The 17,750-nt window shown below is 58.3% G+C and overlaps 6 protein-coding genes across 6 annotated transcripts, besides 12 other annotated features; 3 read left to right on the top strand and 3 right to left on the bottom strand.

The window, feature by feature from the left end:
* Window positions 1-591: 591 nt before the first annotated feature.
* Window positions 592-1,513, top strand: EKO05_0002562 (uncharacterized protein; the record flags this gene model as incomplete). Its single annotated transcript, XM_038937905.2, has 2 exons — window positions 592-1,305; window positions 1,361-1,513. The coding sequence occupies 2 exons, from the start codon at window positions 592-594 to the stop codon at window positions 1,511-1,513; spliced, it is 867 nt and encodes a 288-aa protein (XP_038801160.2).
* Window positions 1,514-1,616: 103 nt separating this feature from the next.
* Window positions 1,617-2,809, bottom strand: EKO05_0002561 (uncharacterized protein; the record flags this gene model as incomplete). Its single annotated transcript, XM_038937724.1, has 3 exons — window positions 1,617-2,090; window positions 2,143-2,539; window positions 2,592-2,809. 3 exons carry the CDS (start codon window positions 2,807-2,809, stop codon window positions 1,617-1,619), a joined length of 1,089 nt encoding a protein of 362 aa, XP_038801159.1.
* A 2,167-nt stretch (window positions 2,810-4,976) lies between these two features.
* Window positions 4,977-5,007: a tandem repeat.
* Window positions 5,008-5,091: 84 nt separating this feature from the next.
* Window positions 5,092-5,148: a tandem repeat.
* On the bottom strand, window positions 5,146-5,603 carry EKO05_0002560 (uncharacterized protein; the record flags this gene model as incomplete). The annotated part of the gene is made up of 2 exons (XM_059635940.1): window positions 5,146-5,335; window positions 5,464-5,603. 2 exons carry the CDS (start codon window positions 5,601-5,603, stop codon window positions 5,146-5,148), a joined length of 330 nt encoding a protein of 109 aa, XP_059491923.1.
* Window positions 5,602-5,653: a tandem repeat.
* A 439-nt stretch (window positions 5,654-6,092) lies between these two features.
* Window positions 6,093-8,394, bottom strand: EKO05_0002559 (Prolyl oligopeptidase; the record flags this gene model as incomplete). The annotated part of the gene is made up of 4 exons (XM_038937717.1): window positions 6,093-7,890; window positions 7,942-8,180; window positions 8,228-8,279; window positions 8,327-8,394. The coding sequence occupies 4 exons, from the start codon at window positions 8,392-8,394 to the stop codon at window positions 6,093-6,095; spliced, it is 2,157 nt and encodes a 718-aa protein (XP_038801157.1).
* A 1,041-nt stretch (window positions 8,395-9,435) lies between these two features.
* Window positions 9,436-9,466: a tandem repeat.
* Window positions 9,467-9,676: 210 nt separating this feature from the next.
* Window positions 9,677-9,716: a tandem repeat.
* Window positions 9,717-10,084: 368 nt separating this feature from the next.
* Window positions 10,085-10,138: a tandem repeat.
* An 846-nt stretch (window positions 10,139-10,984) lies between these two features.
* EKO05_0002558 (uncharacterized protein) lies at window positions 10,985-14,515 on the top strand (the record flags this gene model as incomplete). Its single annotated transcript, XM_038938044.2, has 1 exon — window positions 10,985-14,515. One exon carries the CDS (start codon window positions 10,985-10,987, stop codon window positions 14,513-14,515), a length of 3,531 nt encoding a protein of 1,176 aa, XP_038801156.2.
* A 28-nt stretch (window positions 14,516-14,543) lies between these two features.
* Window positions 14,544-14,575: a tandem repeat.
* A 373-nt stretch (window positions 14,576-14,948) lies between these two features.
* Window positions 14,949-15,084: a tandem repeat.
* A 68-nt stretch (window positions 15,085-15,152) lies between these two features.
* Window positions 15,153-15,191: a tandem repeat.
* Window positions 15,192-15,623: 432 nt separating this feature from the next.
* Window positions 15,624-15,687: a tandem repeat.
* A 71-nt stretch (window positions 15,688-15,758) lies between these two features.
* On the top strand, window positions 15,759-17,750 carry EKO05_0002557 (uncharacterized protein; the record flags this gene model as incomplete). The annotated part of the gene is made up of 2 exons (XM_059635939.1): window positions 15,759-17,555; window positions 17,679-17,750. 2 exons carry the CDS (start codon window positions 15,759-15,761, stop codon window positions 17,748-17,750), a joined length of 1,869 nt encoding a protein of 622 aa, XP_059491922.1.
* Window positions 16,066-16,102: a tandem repeat.
* Window positions 16,249-16,328: a tandem repeat.

The raw sequence follows: 17,750 nt of genomic DNA, 5'->3' as shown, positions 1-17,750 counted from the left end.
CTGTTGGATTCAGCTTGTGCAAGAGTACGGTTCGAGTACTTCAGCGGCGGAAGCGGATAGTCCGGCCAAAAGATCCGGGACTTGGCCTTGGTTAGTGGAAATGAGTAGATGAGGAGGGTGAGAAGCAGGTCTTTGGCCAGGATGGGAGGCGTTGTCTAGAGACGAAGTGGGACCAAGTACGAGCCCATGCGGTGTATAGTTCGTGGAGACATGATGAAAGCTCTGGAAAGACTATGTGTGAACAGATGCGAGAGAGAAAATTGTATTCTTTGGGCAATTGCACGATATTGAACAGAAGTCGGATCCAACTTCATGCCCAACGCTAAATGGTGGTGTTGCAGCTTGAAAGAGTTACACGCGGTGAGCTTCACTGGGCTAACCCCAGCTATCTCCGCTTATGTCCGCTGGCGCTTCATCTCCATCCTCTCGACTACACCTTTACAGCATACAAGAAGCACCCCGATACCCAACTCACTTCTCGTTATGCTCACACTGCGCAACACGGTTGTTTCAAGACTCACTCAATTGCGTGCTCCTCTATCTGTCCCCAACGCCCCAAGAGTTCGTAACTTTAATCCGTCATTCCGCGTTATGTCTTCCATCACCATCAACACCAAATATCGCATGCCCTCTGGCTACGATATACCAGCCTTGGGATACGGTGTCTACCAGACCCCTGCCGCCGAGTGCGCGGAAGTTGTGGAACATGCTCTCAAGAATGGGTACCGCCACGTCGACTCCGCCGTCGCATACCGCAACGAGCAGCCGTCCGCGGAGGGCATGAAGGCTAGTGGCATCCCACGCTCAGAGCTGTTCTTCACGACAAAGATACCGCCCAAGGAAATGAGCTACAAGAACTCGAAACAGCACATCGACAACACGCTGAAGATCACGGGCTTCGACTACGTGGATCTGTATCTCTTGCACTCGCCCTACGGCGGCAAGGAGAATCGCATTGGAGCGTGGAAGGCGCTCGTGGAAGGCGTGCAGGACGGCAGAATCAGGTCCATCGGTGTAAGCAACTACGGTGTCTATCATCTCGAAGAGTTGGAGGCATACATCAAAGAGACGGAGAGCAGCCAGGGCAAGGGCAAGGGTGGCGTGATCAGCATCAATCAGGTAGAGCTGCATCCGTGGCTTGCGAGGAAAGACATCGTCGACTGGTGCAAGGCGAGAGGTGTGCTTTGCGAGGCGTACTGTCCCATTGTAAGGGCGACAAGGAACGACGATGCGCTTTTGACTCCCTTGGCGAAGAAATATGGAAAGACGCCAAGTCAGGTGTTGATCAGGTGGAGTCTGCAGATGGTGAGTTGTTCGTGCTCATGCTAGACATGGAAACAAGGCTAACCTCACACTCCAGGGCTTCATCCCCTTACCCAAGTCGGTCACAAAGTCCAGGATCGAGGAAAACGCCCAGGTCTACGACTTCGAGCTCTCCGCAGAAGACATGGAGACCCTCGACACAGGGGCGTACGAGCCTTGCGCGTGGGATCCTACGGTCAGTCGTGACTAGCTCAGGCTGTGCAGCGTGAATCAGAGCAGACGGGAAGTGTTGCTTCAGCGAAGAAGGGAACGTGTACTTTTCTGTACGGTGGTATCTAGCAAACAAAAGAAAATCACAGAGCTTTCCCCGTAATCCGTATGTTGTTCTTATGCAACGGCGTCTCATCCCCAAACATACTCTGCGGGTTTTCATGGCTACTCCTCGAGCTTCCCTCACTGCTTTCTTTCAGCTTGTCCACGTGCTCCACCACCACGTTCAGCTCCGTCGTACGATGGATTTGCCCCAGGCTCTCATCGCTGTCGTTTCGGCTGTGAATCTTGCTTCTCCCTCCCTTGGCGGACGTCAATTGGAAGGATTGGAACTGGGTTGGCTTTGCTTTTGAACGGCGGTCGGATTGCGAGTTGGAGGGGCCAGTGGAGCTGTCGAACCCAGCAGGGGACGCATCATTATCGGACTGGCCCTGAGCAAGGCGAACGATGAGGGAGGCCATTGACATTTCGATGTTGAGTTTTACCATGTAGACGACGGGGTGGAATTGTATGTACACGATTGGATTCTTGAGGAACATGAGACCGATGAGGAGACCCTGGTGACGTTAGCACATGTCGCGGTGCACGTGAGCGGGCTTCGAAGCTTACATCCATCGCGATGGAGACGACCATGAGCTTTGCGTTGAAGCTCACAAGCGGCTTGTACTTTGTGAGACCGACTTGCTCTACAAGTCTGATCTTCACGATGCGCAGGAAGTACCAATTCAGACCGGCGTCAACAATGAGAATAAGGACCTTGGAGATCTTGTCCCACACGCTGTTGATGTTGACGAAGACCTGGCTGACGGGTGGGACGGTGTGCGCAGGGATCCAGATACAGAACACGGCAATGTTGATGGCACTGATGACGATGATGGTACCCCACTTGATGTTGCGGACGGTAGTTCGATGTTCGGCGATGAGGGCGATTCGATTGATGATGATCTGCATGAGCAGCTGGATTTGGAAGACCCAGAAAAGAAGGATGAAGAACAGGACCGGGACACTGTTGTATTGTTAGCATCAATCAGTGTGTACCGCCGGTTAGGTTGTCTTACGTCGGCCCCAAAGTTCCAGTCAAGAAAAGCCAGCCGACAACGCCAATGCATATGTTCACAGCAATCTCACCCCACAGCATGTAGATGTAGACCGACCTCAGCGGGTTGCGGTTTCGTCGGGTTTGCTGGATGGCTTCCCATACTGTGAGAAAGCCAAAGCCGATTGTGAAGCCTGCTGCTACCGCAGCAAGCTGGAAGTCTTCGACGGTTGCCGACATGATGTTGTGGCACCTTGGCTCAAAGAACGAACTTCAGTGTGTGAGGGCAACGGGACCAGAAGCAGCAAAGGACCCTCTTGGGCGTATATATCTCGGGTGGCCCAGTAAAAGGGGAATTTGCCTCAAGTGGACATTACCGAAAAGCATCCTACTGACTCGGTAGAGGCAGAGTAGTGTTTGACATCTGCTGGCTGCTTGCATGCATGCGGAGCTCCCTGCCGCTGTTAGCACCGTCCAGCCGGAGGTCCAGTGAGTCCCTGCCGCCTCGCTAGAAGCCTATCCACCCAATTGCCGTGTGAAGTGGATTTCCTAGCATGGAAGCTGATTCAGGCGGTCCCAAGTCAAGCCTCCGCGGCAGGCGAACAGACACCGTTTGACAGGCCACCTAGTGACTACCGTTGAGAAACAACATAGGGCCCGGCTTTACATGTGCCGCCTTGCGTTGCGGCGGAGTTGCGACGCTGCACCTTCTGATAGAGATTCCTTGGATGTCAAAGGGTCCACCAACCTCGGTAAGTATGGAAAGCCTGGAATGTCATCTCATCAACCATGCAACGCACCGACACAGCGATAATCCAATCCAATCCAAGGGACTGGGCTTTTGCGTAATTGGCATGGCATGCATGGATCCTCGACTCCTCGCTTGCCGTCGATCCCACACCAACTGTTGCTGCTGAACGGTCATAGCGACGTTTTAGGAAGTAGACTGACATACCCGGAGCAGCTGGCGTCGCTGGTCACCGATCACTGCTGCAGGAACTGGAACCTCCGTCTGGTTCTTGCTGCTGTCCATGCAAAACCTGGCTGCAAACGGACATGGGAGCTGCGCGTCATATGCCCCTCCGCCCGCTGGAACCATCGTGGCCCGCAACCCAACTCGCATGAATCACGACCACGCTCTTCCCGCTGGACCATTTTTGCTGCCGTCCTTGCCATCGTTCCCGTAGCTCGCAGCTCCCCTTTCTTCTACCGAGGACAGAGCGACCCACATCCAAAATTCAGCGATAGCGCTGAGACGAAGATTGCCAGCTTTACACTCTAGCCAATAAACACAAGAGGCATGGCTGCCTAATGCAGCCTCTACGACCGAAGTGGACTTCTTCAGACCCTTCCATTTTGCCGGGCAAATTGCTCGAGCTTTTCGTGCAGCTGGGGGGTCAGGCAAAGCGCTGGATCGTGGATCAGCAGAGCCTTCTGTACGACTTTCAACCCAAAGTGGTTGTACGTGGTTACAACGGGGGGCCTGGTCCCTCTTAAAGCGACCTGCTATCGCTGCGTGTTGGGAAAAATCGAATACCTGTGGGCGGGCAGTGAGCAGACTTCGCCGCAGTTGACCGGAACCGTCGTATCGTCATCTCGGAAGAGGCTTTGAGCAGCGCCGGAGCTCGACCCCGGATCCGTCCTAACCGCAATGGTTCGACTGAACGAGCATCGGCTCGTATGTACATCAATGACCACCCCAATCTGCGCGCTATGGTTCGTAGTTGATATTCGACGGCAGAGGCAACGGAGCGTGTGCTCGATTCATGCGCCGTCAAGTGGTGGTGGGAGAGTCCACCAAGGCGCGCGGCGTTGTGGGCGAATTCACGATGGTGGTCGATCACTCCGGGAGGAGCTGAAGGGGTTGAGCTGTGCCACAGGCTCCTCCCGCTGTGCACCTGGCAGGAGACTACTAGAATCCTGGTGATTAGATCATCTGTGGGAGACCGCTGTGGTGCGTTTTGTTGGTCGACCTCGACGTGCCATCGCCGAGTAAGAGCATGACATCACTCAGTCAAGCCTCGACAACGTCAACACCCTGGGCGTATCCAACACCAACCCCCAGCTCCCGTTCCCGTCCCCAGAATCCATCCGTTGGACAGAGTAGCGCCGGATCTGCAAGCCACTGAAACCCAGAGCCACGCATCTGCTGCTGAGGCTCGGCCCTTCTGCACCGCAGTCGCGCCTTCTCGGGGCAATCATGAGCTTATGGTAAGCGCACGAAGTGCCATCCACACCAAGTCCGTATCGTGGGCTGCGAGGTCGCGTGCCAAGGGTCTTGCGTTGACTGAACGACGCAAAAGCGAGAGGGGCCGCCACCTTGCCTTTGACATGTCCAGGGCGGTGCTGGGCCTCATCTCCCACGTGCTTCACGAAGCTACCTACTCCTTCGAGTCCCGCTCCGCAGCAAGCCATCACCGAAGCCAAGCCAAGCCGAGACGAGAACGAGGTCAAAAACGCATGCTCTTCACACGAAGAATTCCATTTCCTGGCTCTGAATACATCGATCCCCAGCCACCCAACACTCCGTTCACGCCTCACGCGTGCACTCGTCACTCCCCAGCCCAATCCTCCCCTCAGCACATGTCCTGCCCACATCCGTTCCTCGCCCACACACCACTGCTGAAGCTAACACACCTGCCGATCCCAGTAGCCTGGCGGCGACTGCAGCTTGAATCCCCACAGATGATCATCGGCCCGCACGTGCTGCTGCACGCTTTCTGGTCGATGCTGACCCAGAGGGCGGAGAAGGAACCCGCGGGGCCGCTGGAGAGGGAGGTTAGTCGGTGGCTTGTAGACATGCCAGCTGGGTTTGTTTGGGATGCATCCATCGTTTGTGCCGGATGGGCGGAGACGGATGCTTTGGGCTGGGCTGGGTGGCGAAGAGTACGTACCCGGTCGTTTGGTAGCTGCCTGGGTGCGCTTCGCCAATGTAATTTTTGCAATTCGTGTCCGAGTAGAAATTCACCTGGCCCGCGGAAGCAACGGCGACGAGGCCGGCGGAGGCAGCGAGGAGGAAGGTGGAGCTGTGCATGATGATGATGATGATGATGTTGTTGGTGGTGGTGCTGCTGCTGCTGATGAAGGGTAGACTGGTTGTGCTTGCCTACAACAAGGCGCTGCAACGCAGTACTTATACGTAGATTCAGCAAAGCCCTTGGATCCGCTCTTGCAGCTTGTCTCCCCAGCCTGCTCATCATCTCCCAGCTTACTCACCTCTGAAAAGGATGGCGCCAGTTCAGTAATGGCTTACTGAGCATCGTGAGAACCCTTTCACGTCCGTATTCAAGCTGTTTTGGACGGAAGAGGAAGGACAAGGTGCTATCGTGATGCAGGCCCCGGGTGTGCGCTCACGTAAGCTTCCTTTTCGGGCAATCGATAGATAGCGGGTCTCCTGCTGTGCAACGATCAACGGAAACGAAAGCTGGGGATTCATGATTGGCATTAATCGTGGACTTTTACGTCACTGGTTCCTGATCCATTACATCGCATAGCAAGGTAGTCTAGTCTCGTGAGTATACATCTACTGGTGAATGACGCCCTCCTGGATCAGCTCCTCATCCAGACCAGCATAGTATCTAATCCAGTTGAAGATGGATTTGTGCCACAGCAGACTGTTGTCTCTCTTCGTGACCCAGTGGCCCTCGTCAGGGAAATGCAGGAAGCGGCTCGGCACTCCGAGGCTTTGAAGGATGTTGAAGGTTTGCAGGCCCTCGGAAATAAGCACACGGTAGTCGAGATCGTTGTGGATGATGAACTCCGGGGTGCTGAAGTTCGCCGAGTAAACGATAGGATCCCACTTCTCGTAGTTTGCGCGGTCGTTCCAGATAGTACCGTTGTTGTCGCGCTGGATAAACCACAGCTCGTCGGTGGAGTAGCTGGCAACCTGGTTCACCTTTCCATCGTGGCAGACGAGCGCCTTGAACTCGCGGCCCAGAGCATGTCCCTGGATCCAGTTTGTCATGTAGCAGCCAAAAGATGCGCCGCCAGCGATTGCGCGATCGGTGTCAATGTAACTGATGTTGGCTTTGATGTGGTTGAAGACGGTGACCAGGTCGTTGTAGGGTGAGCCGCCCCAGTTGGCTTGGATCTTGTCTGTGAAAGCCTGACTGTACGATGGGGAGCCAGTGAATTGCGTTACGACAACCACAAAGCCTTGATCAGCCCAGAGACGCAGGTTCCAGCGTACGCTCCAGTTATCGCCCTGGGTGGATTGTGGACCACCGTGAATGATGAACATCAGGGGATACTTCTCTTCAGGGTTGAAGTCGGTGGGATAGAAAACGAAAGACTGGACTTGGTCGCCATCTTCGTTCTCGACCCAGAAGTTGGAGGTGGAGTTTGGCAGGAGCCCGGCGAGTTCCGGGTCAACTTCATTGGCTGTGAAGATGACCTTCTTGTCTTCCTTGGGATACTGCTTGTAGAAGATACGGCTGGTCCAGGAGGCAGCCGCTGAAACAAAAGCAGAGCCATCTGGGTGGATATCGAAGTCGGAGAGCACGGTGTCAGGTCCGGTAAAGTTTACAGGCTTGAAGTCAGCTGGAGCATCGTGAGGTACGAGCCAGAGACGGTTTGCGGCATGAAGCTCGGAGACAACCCAAAGATCCGCATCATCAGGGCTCCACTTTAGGCCTGAAGGAGACGAGTCCCAGTCCTCAGCAACCGCATGGACTTTGGAGTTCAAGCCGTCGATGTCTGCAACGTAGAGCTTGAAGCGGTCCGACTCGTAATCGATACCGTCTTGCTGGCCGTAAGCCAGCTTCTTACTGTCATGCGACCACACGGGGTAGCCAGAAGCACCCTGGGCGGTCTCCGGAGCAGTTGTACCAGGTCCGTTGATAGCTACGGCCACCTCAGATCCATCATGGGGCACGACATAGATGTAGCTGGCGGTGTAGTTGGCCTTGGGCAGGTCGGGAGACTTGCTGCGGAAGGCCACCTTGCTGCCGTCGGGCGAGATCTCGTAGTCACCTGGGTCGCTTGACGATCCCTGAACTGGGCTCTCTGGGTGGGTGACGGTTGAGTTGACACCCTTTAGGAGGTTCTTGATCTCTCCATCAAAGGAGTAGCTGCCGTTGCCTTTGGTAAGGCTGCCACTGAAGACAGCATACCGCTGCTCGGTGATGTAGTAATTCCAGTGGCGGACAAAGTTGGCATCGTACAGCTGACCCGCCGATTTGGGAGTCGTGGCGAGCTCAGGGTTGTAGGCAGAGCCGTTGCCCCAGTAAGCCAGAGTGTTTGCAACAAAGTGGATAGAGCCATCAGCAGATTTTGCAGCCTTGAGACCCGAAAACGGCGCATTCAAAGACGCCACCAGTGAACTGAAGCTCGTTAGCCAGGGTTCTTTAGTGTCCGGTCTCGTTGATGCTCACGGGTTGAACTCGCCGCTCAGATCAGCGGTGTAAAGTGTGACACCCCCAGGGACCTCCTCATTACTTGAGTTCAAGTACAAGATGCTGTCTTCTGTCTCGCCGATCCAGACGACCTCGGAAACCTCGCTACCGAAAGGTGCCTTGTTCGTCTTGCCACTTTCGACATCAAGAAAGTACCATCCTGTCGTAGCCTTTGCAGTGGTCCAGTTGTAGCTGGTCGATGAGAAGAGTGCCCGATCCTGTGAGGTCAGTACCATGCCTGTGTGGTTGCCAAGGCCAAACGTACACCCTTGGGGCTCAGGCTTCCAGTGCTTCTGCGAGGCGCAGCAAGTACACCCCTACGGAAAGTCAGTGTCCTGTTGCCACCTCCAGCGACAATACTTACTCGGTAGTCAAAGCTTGAGCCGAGCCGAGGAGCAGGCCGGCGGCCAGGAGTGTTGAACGCATTGCCATGTGGTCTCAATTCTTCCCAGCTGATGGATTGGAGAGACGTAGAACGAAGCCAAAGAATCCCGCTGGACATGACGAGCTTTTTGAACCAGTCCCAGCCTCCTAGAACCCTGCATCATCATCGACAGCGGAACTTTTGACAATCGTTGCCAAGGCGTTAACAGAGAGGACCTGCCTAACAGCTCTTGAGGCTAACCCGTTTAGCTCGATGCCAAGCGATGCTTTGCGGGCTTGTCCACCTTGCGTCGAAGCCGGCGCAGGACGACGTTGTATTTGTGCCGCTGAGGCGCCTTTCTCGTTGATAGGAGCGGGGCTTTGGTCGATAGATCACGCTGTGTTGCCGGTACCTGCCAGAAGAGGTGGTAGCCGCAAGCGAGGCGTGCCGAATGGCAGAAAAACGTGATATGGCATGCTGGCGATGGATCAGCACCCTGCAAGATGACGCGATAAGCAATGCATGCGAGTCGTGCCTGGATTGTGCTGCGGCCGGAATCAGCGTGCGGGCGTTGTGACTTTGTTGCGGGGAAAACAGTATGCTAGATTGGAGGTCGGAGGTTGTCGATCCTTGTTGCGAGTGGGGCAGAGTGTAGATTACGGTTGGCAGGTGGCTGCTGTGCTTGGCCAGCAAGGTTGGTCATGCTATGCGCGACGTTGTCCACGACATTGTCCACGAGAGAAGGCTCGTGCAAGGTAGTCGTCGCATCGTGCTGTTTACTGTTCTTCCCCTGTTGCTGACGAGCTGGTCGCTGGTGAGCTGGAGATGCGGCCTGATTTGCAGCGAGGTCCTGACAGCTGGAGGTCTCGTGTAGTTGGAAGCATGACCCATGTTCAGCACCGTTGGCACAAACGCTGGAATGGAGAGTCGTCTTGCATCTGCAGAAGCACGAATAGGGGTTTGGCAGCTCTAGGACAGGGCTATGTGGATATGTTGGTGAGCACGACGAAGCTAAGCGACCGGCTCTGCTGCTCCGGTAGAAGACATTGCTGTCTTGTCCAAGCCGTTGCGCCGGCTACATGACGTTGTAGCCAAGGCACAGGCTACTATGGGTGTGTGGGTGTGTGGGTGTGTGGGTGGCGGCAAAGCCTAGGTGTGCTGTGTGAACGTGTGGGGCTTCAAGCGCGGCCTTGGACGTCAAACGACGCAGCTTCCTTATGAAGGGAGCGGGCATGGGTGAGACCAAGGCGGGTTGCGCAGGCGCTGTTGCGCTGGGAGATGAAACCGACTTGCAGCTGTGAGCATGAAATGTGGGCGCTGATCTGCTAGTGCAGCAGTGGCTGTGCAGGCCGGCCGTGCGGCGTGCGGTGAGCTGCTGCGGGCTGCAGCGCTCCAACACGGTATTCGTGGACATGTGGACACGAGGACATGATTTCTCGAGGACGGCTACACGAGGGTGTTGTCAAGAACACACAGCAGCTCTTGTAGCCGAGCATCTCGTTGCTTGAACGGCAGCTTGAACGGCAGCGTGAGTGGCAGCTTGGATGGCGGCGGGTGATGGTCAGACGGTCAGACGGTCAGATTGGGCCACTCCCGCGGGTGTTGCTAAATATGGCCGCACATCCAATCAGGGGCTCCCTGCAAGGTTCGCGTGCGTTTTCGTGCATGTAGCCCAGCAAAGGCGTACAGAGTTCCTTTGCCAGCCAGTAAGAGCGCCTTGGCCCAACTATGACGATACAAGGCGTGAGCGTGGCCCTGGGTGCTGGGTGCTGCTGGTGCTGGGTGCTGGTGCTGGTGCTGGTGCGGGTGCTGCTGTTGCCGGCGTTGGCGCGTGAGCATCTTACGCCGTGTTGCCCTGCGCCGCCTCCTTTGCGGCCGCCCATCAGTCCTCATCTCAGTCGGAGCCGTGAGCGATGAGCTCTTCAGACGCAACCAACAGCTGTACACGGTAGTGTGCACTGGCGTGCTCCTATACGGGCCAACTGTGCGGCTAGTGCCCTGACCCGGTCGCGCTTGAACGTCTACGCCTCCAAGCCTCCATACCGCCAGACGGCCTGCCAAAGCGCCAGACCTCCCAATCCTTGCCCGCCCACCTCAGGAGACCAGCCGGACGCCTTTTTTTTTTTTTTTCTTCGCTTCGCACATTCGCTACGGCTGCGGCTGCCTTGGGCCTCTGGATCGAACATCGACGCTCCTTGTCCTCGCCTGCCACCCCGTGTTTGATCTCTGAGCAGGCCATCCCCGGCGTGCGTGCGACCAGGCCTCAGCCCTGGGTGCCAAAGCCTCCATTGCTGTCCGCGCCCCCCAGCACCGATCACTGTCCAGATCGACATTTCCATCCTCGCGACCACCACGTCATACCAGTACGCCCGCGCATACGGCACCGCGACACCACGGCACCAAGACGTCCAGACACCACGGCACCACGACATTCAGACACCACGGCACCACGACATCCAGACACCACGGCACCACGACATCCAGACACCACGGCACCACGACATCCAGACACCACGGCACCACGACATCAAGACACCACGGCACCAAGACATCAAACTACAAGCCTGGGCCAGCCATCCGTTGCCCGCTCCCTTGCACAACGCACCTCCGTCGAGAGACAGCCTGGACGTTGAACATGAAGGGCAACTGCACACGATAATGGCAGTCCCTACACAGCGCAGAGCCGCGCCCATGCCCCCCGGCGGCAGACCTCCCGCAATACCCTCGCACCAGCACACACACCCACCGCCACGCCCGCGGCGGAGACACGGCACCATGCCGCTGCTGCGCGCACTGCCGACCCTCCTCTTCTTCCTCGTTCTCGCCTCGCTCCCCCCGCCCGCCGCCGCCGTCTTCGTCAATTTCGACAACTGCTTGGACAAGCTGTTCATCGACAACAATGTGCCTTTTCTCCAGTTCACGCCCATGTACGTGTGGGCCGCCTTCGACACGGCCAACCCCACACACAACCTGAACGTCACCGTCTACGGAAACGTCTCTGGCCAATCGGATAGGGGCACCTTACCTCCGCCAGGCGATCCGAGCTGGGAGAATCCCAACAGGACCCTGATCGGGAAGATCATCGATGTCGACAAGGCCTCCAACAGATACACCACCCTCTTCTCCGATTTCAGGACCCTCACCTACTCGTCCTGGACCTCGCCAGGCAAGCAGTTCTGCGCAAACGTCTTGAACACCCCCGCCTCACGTTGCCCAATGGCTCCCGCTTTTGATGCCAATGCGAGCGACCCGTACAGCTTGCCAGGCTTCACCGTGGCGCACGACTTCAACAGCACCTATGCCTTCGCCACTTGGGCATCGGAGCTGCGCATCGTGTCCGGAGACGAGCGAAAGTACACCCTGGCCTGTGTCTCCGCAAACATTACGCCCGACCTCGGCCAGAAGCTGTCCGACGCAATATGCTACCTGCCCGCCGCGGTGCTCATTCTGGTAGCCATCGCGACCGTCTTCGCAGCCACGTGCAGCCCGTGGGGAACATCCAACATCTTCCGTTGGACCAGCAACTACGGCCGCGACGAGGACCTCTTGCGTCTCGTCACTCCAGGATTCGGCGATTGTCTGCAGTACATCCAGTTCATCGTCTTGGCGGGCAGTCTGAGCTTGAACTACCCTGGTTTCTTCCAGCCCGTCGTCAGCCAGGCCAGCTGGTCCGTTCTTCTCTTCAACGAGAGCTTCGTCAGCAAAGGGAACGGATCGCAGAGTCTCGATGACGGCATCTACATTGTCAACGGCACCTATGGGCTGACCCGACTTGGCCAGTACGTCGGTCTGACCATGGAGCGGGACATGTGGGCCTGCATGGCCATTTTCCTGCTCGTACTCATCGCCATCGTCCTTGTCTTGACCCAGATTGGCTTCATGGCACGCTGGCTCATGCGCATGCTGACCGACACACAAGACGGCGACCTCACCGGTAAGAACTGGTCCTTTACCGCCGGCAACATTGTCCGCATCGTCTTCAACTTCTTCATGTTGCCCATCATAACCCTGTCGCTCTTCCAAATGGTCGTGGCCCCACGCTCGCCCGGATCGGTGGTGGGAGCGGCTGTCGTGCTCCTCACGGGAGTCATGGGCATTGCCTTTTGGATCTTCTGGCTCATCTTCACTACGCGTCCGCGTGCTCACCTCTTCGACGATCTTCCGACTGTGCTGATGTATGGACCGTTGTACAACACCTACTCGGACGACGCCGCACCCTTTGCCTTCACTCCTGTATTGCTAACCATCTTACGAGGCATTGCTATAGGCGCCATTCAGCCCTCTGGCATCGCCCAGATCATCATGCTCGCCATCTGCGAAGTAATTCTAATCCTAACTCTACACGCCTTCCGGCCCTTTCAGTCGAACACGTCGATGAACGCTTACCACACCTTCTTCTCGGTCGTTCGACTCACCTGTATCCTCCTCTCGGTAGCCTTTGTCCCTTCGCTCGGCGTCACGGAGTCCTCCAAGGGCTGGATTGGATACGCAATCCTGCTTCTGCATGCTGTTGTGCTCATCTTCGGCTTCTTCCTCAACGCCCTCCAGACCATTGTCGAGGTGGTTGCAAGATTGTCGGGTGCGGGTGCGGACACCAGAGGCGGTCTCACCAAGGTTTTCGGCAAGCGCCAACTCTCCAAGCGTGTGAATCACCGGAAACAACGGAGCAGTCTCAACTCCAACGCGGCCATGCTGGTCAACGATGAAAACAAAAACATTCCCCTCATGAACAGCCGGTCGCGTAGCCTGTCTGCCAGCTCTGCGGTACTGCTGAACCAGCCTTACGACAGGGATGAGCAGCGTCGAAGCGGAGGGTTCGACTTCAGTTCCGGCGAAGGGACGAGTCCGGGTACGCCTGGAGTCAACGCCATTCCCTTCCACTTCTTGGGAGGCAGTTCTGGCCAGACGTCACGGAGACCGACCATGGGAACACAACTGGACGCGGCCGATCCCTACTACAGGCCACCGCGTGTGCGTACCAATACCATGGACTCGGTAGGACCCGGAGCACGTGGCCGAGGGGCGCCGCCACTCGGAAGCGCAGACATTGTTGACGTACCGTACTCGGACCAGATGGACATGGAGGCTGCCCACGACGCAGGCGAGGGTCCATCGCGCGCATCGCCAGCCTACCTGCGCGTGAACCGCGAGAACGACTCGGATTCTCACCTGGAACGCGGCAACAACACGGACTACTCGGTTCGAGAGTCGGACTTTTACTACGGTCTGCGCGGACCAGCGTTGTCGTCACAGCCGAGTCGAAAGCTGAAGACGGGGCCTGCCGACCCCATGAGCCCCGTGTCCTCTGCCACGGGCTGGTTCAAGAGTCTGAACTTGATGGGCGGCGGGCGAAAGAAGGAAAAGAGCAAGGGATTCGAGGTTGTCCGAAGCACTCGGATGCCGCCGCAGCAGATGATGGCGGTAGAGGAGCAAGAGGAGCACGAGCCGTCAGCGCGACGACCCACGCAGGAGCCTTATCGGGACGACCCTGAATCGCCCGAATCCAAGGAGAGCCAGCGGGGTCCACGACGAGGTGCAGCCTCGGCTGGCGTGCTTGCCGAGGAGAATCGAAGGCTGTCCTTGAGTGACAGCGAGTCGGATCACAGCGACGAAGAGCCCTTTGGCTACGACTCGGTTCGTGTTTCCGAGATCCCGCCCATGCTAGGCCCCATCGATGCGGGCGGCGGCATCGAGCTTCCCAGTCGAGTTGGGTCGCGCATCTCTCGCACGTCAAGACGAGGGCAAGCGGGCAAGCGAGCGCCGACGATACCCAGAAAGAGCTCTCGACGGACAGCATCGAGCGATGCAGCCATGGTGGAGAAGCAGGAGCGACTGTCGCGGATCATGGACTCTCCGCCCATGGCGCAGGCGAGCCAGGGATACCTGCAGCCCAGTGGTGGCACACTGCCCATCCGGTTGCCGTTTGGATCGACGGAACCTTCGCCCGAGCGATCGCCTGGGGACTCGGCAGCGTCGAGCACGTACCGACACGTGCTCGCTCCACCGCCGGTCCTAGGCGGGCACGGGATGGTCAGCACGGGGTACGTGCAAGGACACCGGACGCAAGACAGCTTCCACAGCGATGGGTACGACGGGGCGGACGTGGAAGCGAGGGCGGAGATTGTAGACCGAAGCCAAAGCGGCAGCACGCAGATGAGTGCACGAAGTCGAAGGTCACGGCAACTCTAGCGCTGATTTCTCATGGCTGTCGTATCACGTGTCAGGTGTCAGGTGTCAGGTGTCAGGTGTGGGGTAGACGGTGTTTTGGGCAGCGCACGACTTGGGCAGCGCAGGACAAGGACAGCGTCTCGAGCGGGCCCTGTTCCTGCGACGGTCCACTTTCTGTCATCCCGGCAAGCCTTGTGGTTGTACATGTTCACTTGTCATGGCCGAAAAGCGCTCCTTTTCTACGGCATTTATTTGGTTTGGTTTGGTTTGGGGAGCATGCAGGTTGGGGTGGCAGAGGCAAGCTTACAGGCGCTGATGGGACGGTGCCTACATGGGACGTTTGGATGGCTTGGGGTGGGCGACTTTGCTGTCTGTATATTGTGGCTCTATACATAGTCGAGTATTGTGAGCGTTGTGAGAGCACTTGCCCTTTCGCTCGCTGGATGGCGTGATGTGGACGGTGGGCGGCTAGCGGACGGTGGGCGGCTAGCGGTTGGCGGTCGGCGGTCGGCAGTCGGCAGTCGGTGGTCGGTGGTTGGCGGTTGGCGGTTAGCGGTTGGCGGTTAGCGGTTGGCGGTTGGCGGTTGTCGAGGCAGGTGCGGCTAAGATAAGCTATCTGGTCTCCGCCATGACGGCCTGAGGCTCTTTCGACATGACGGCACCGCACCGCACGCACTGCACCGCACCGCACCGCACCAGGTGCCCTCGGCAAGCTCCACAACCGTCGCTTGGCCAGGACTTGGAGTGGCTCCGCTCGGCCCTCGCTTTGCCAGCCGCAGAGCTGCCTTCAGCCTTGTCGACTTGCCCCCGAGTCCCCGATAGCCAGCGGTCAGACGTTGCGCTGCGTCCACTGTGAATCTGCGGCGGGACCCACTCACCTCCGCGCTCACCGCGCTCAGCGCACCCAGCGCACCCAGCGCACCCAGCGCACTACAGCGCCGCGGCACCGCCGTGACCAGTGGCTCCTCTCCTGCACACCTGCACACTGTCTGGATGCTACGCACGTGGGGGAAGACGCTGAGAGCAGGCCACAGAGCAGAGACTGTCCGCAGGCTGCATTACTAACACGATCCTTGCCTCGCATCCAAGGCGTGCGTGGCGGCATGTCGCCGTGAGCGTCCGATTGCAGCCACATCCACAGCCACATCCACAGCCACAGCCACAGCCACAGCCACATCCACATCCACATCCACCGCCATAGCCCGCAGCCCGTAGCCCACAGCCCAGAGCTCCACCGAGAGCTTGAACACGCACGCTTCACGCCATGATGCCTCCCGAGCAAGGCCACCCTCCTCGTCCACCGCGCCGCTCGAGCAGTCACACGGCCGCTGCCCGCGAACCCGCCCCCAGCGAGTCCAGCAGCGGCCCCTCGTCGCACCTCCACCCCCACCGCCCTCGCCCACACCCGCACGGCGCTGTCGCCGAGCAATTTGCCCCTCAACCACGAGACGCGTACGGCGGAGAGACGTGGGTCGACTTCTTACGAGAGGCCCCGCCTGCACGCCCGCGCCCGCACTTGACCCCTACTTCGACGACACCCACTACGGACCCTGTCCCGGCCTCGTCGTCGTCGCCGCCGCTGCCGCTGCCGCTGCCCTCTCGCCTGCCCACCGACGCCTCGTCGCCTTCCAGCAGCGCAGACCGTAAGAGGCGTCTGACCACAGCCGACTCACCCATGCGGCGTCCCTCGAGCACCCGGCCGCACAGCGCCTCGCACCACGGCTCCAGCTCGAATCCCCTTGTGCTGGACGCATCGCCCCCGCCTGCATCCGCCTCCGCACCCGCACTCGAGCGCCCGCTGCCACCCCCGCCCTCCTACGCTGCCCCCTCCACCACGCCGAGCCCGTTCAGGCGCGAGAGCGATCTGGTCTTGCCGGCCTGGCAGCCCGACGCAGACGTTGCAGACTGCCCCGTCTGCAACAGGCACTTCACCTTCTTGTTCAGAAAGCACCACTGTCGCAAATGTGGACGCGTCGTGTGTTCCCAGTGCTCGCCGCACCGCATCACCATCCCCCGCCAGTTCATCGTGCATCCGCCCTCGGACGCCGCCAACAGCCTCATCGACCTAAGCGGCGACGATGACGCGAATCCCATGTCCAACTTCGGCCCCTTCCGCAACCCAGCGCTAGGAGGGGGGGAGGAAGTCCGCGTCTGCAACCCTTGTGTCCCGGACCCAAACTACAGTCTGCCACCGCAGTACCCGTCTCCAGCAACCCACGCCCATGGCCAGCCGCCTCCGCCAGCTACGCGCCCAGACTATATCCCAGGCGCAGCACCGCCCTACCAACGCTCACACCCATCGTCATCCAGCCTACACGTTGCGCCCCGGCCTGCTAGCCAGAGAAGCCAAACCCAGCCTTCACGTGATCCTTTTAGCACCCGCCGTGTCAGCTACCATGATCCTTCACGTCCGGAAGACCGCTGGCCCTCCCCTCTGCCAACCCTGGGCCACGTGTATCCCTCGCTTACACGCCAGAATGACCACACCTTGGCCTCGTCTCGCCCGCCTACAGGATCCACTTACCTCCCACAAGCCCCACAGCAACGCGCAGGATCAGGCTCAAGTTCCGTGAGAGCAGGCGATAGGTTCCCACGGCAGTTCTTCGTACCGACACCGCAGCCTCCAGCGATTCAGCAGCTGAACCCCCGGCCTAGACGGCAGATCGCCGAAGAGGATGAGTGTCCCATCTGCGGCGGGGAACTACCAGCAAAGGGCCCAGATGGCGACGACTCTGCACGATCGCAACACATTGAGGAGTGCATCGCACTCCATTCGTCGTCGCCCGCCCCCAACTCAGCAGCGACTCGTCCTCAAGCGCAGACGTCTGCCAGCTTACCAACTACCCGCACTCGCGGTATGAGCAGTGCAGGCAACGCCGAAGGAGCGGGTTCGTCGTCGCACAGGCACAGTCACGCTGCTCGCGGCATGTTTCCCTACACGGCCACCGAGAAAGACTGTATCGATGAGAATGGAGATGATGCCGAGTGTGTCATCTGTTTCGAAGAATTCCAACCAGGCGACAAGATGGCCAGGCTGGTGTGCTGGTGCAAGTTCCATGAGGTAGGTACCTACATTTCCTGGTTCTGGGAGGCGCAACTCTACACGCAACGAGCCGCGTGTCGAACAGACTCCATGTTTGATTCAAGGTCCGATCCGTGTAGCATTCAAACTAACAAGACTCAGACATGCATCAAACAGTGGTGGAAAATGAAGGGTCGCGGCGCATGCCCAACCCATCAGCTGCATGAGGAGTAG

The sequence above is a fragment of the Ascochyta rabiei genome, chromosome 4 (assembly GCF_004011695.2).
Source record: "Ascochyta rabiei chromosome 4, complete sequence".
Classification (NCBI taxonomy): domain Eukaryota; kingdom Fungi; phylum Ascomycota; class Dothideomycetes; order Pleosporales; family Didymellaceae; genus Ascochyta; species Ascochyta rabiei.
This window is presented reverse-complemented; position numbering and strand designations above follow the sequence as displayed.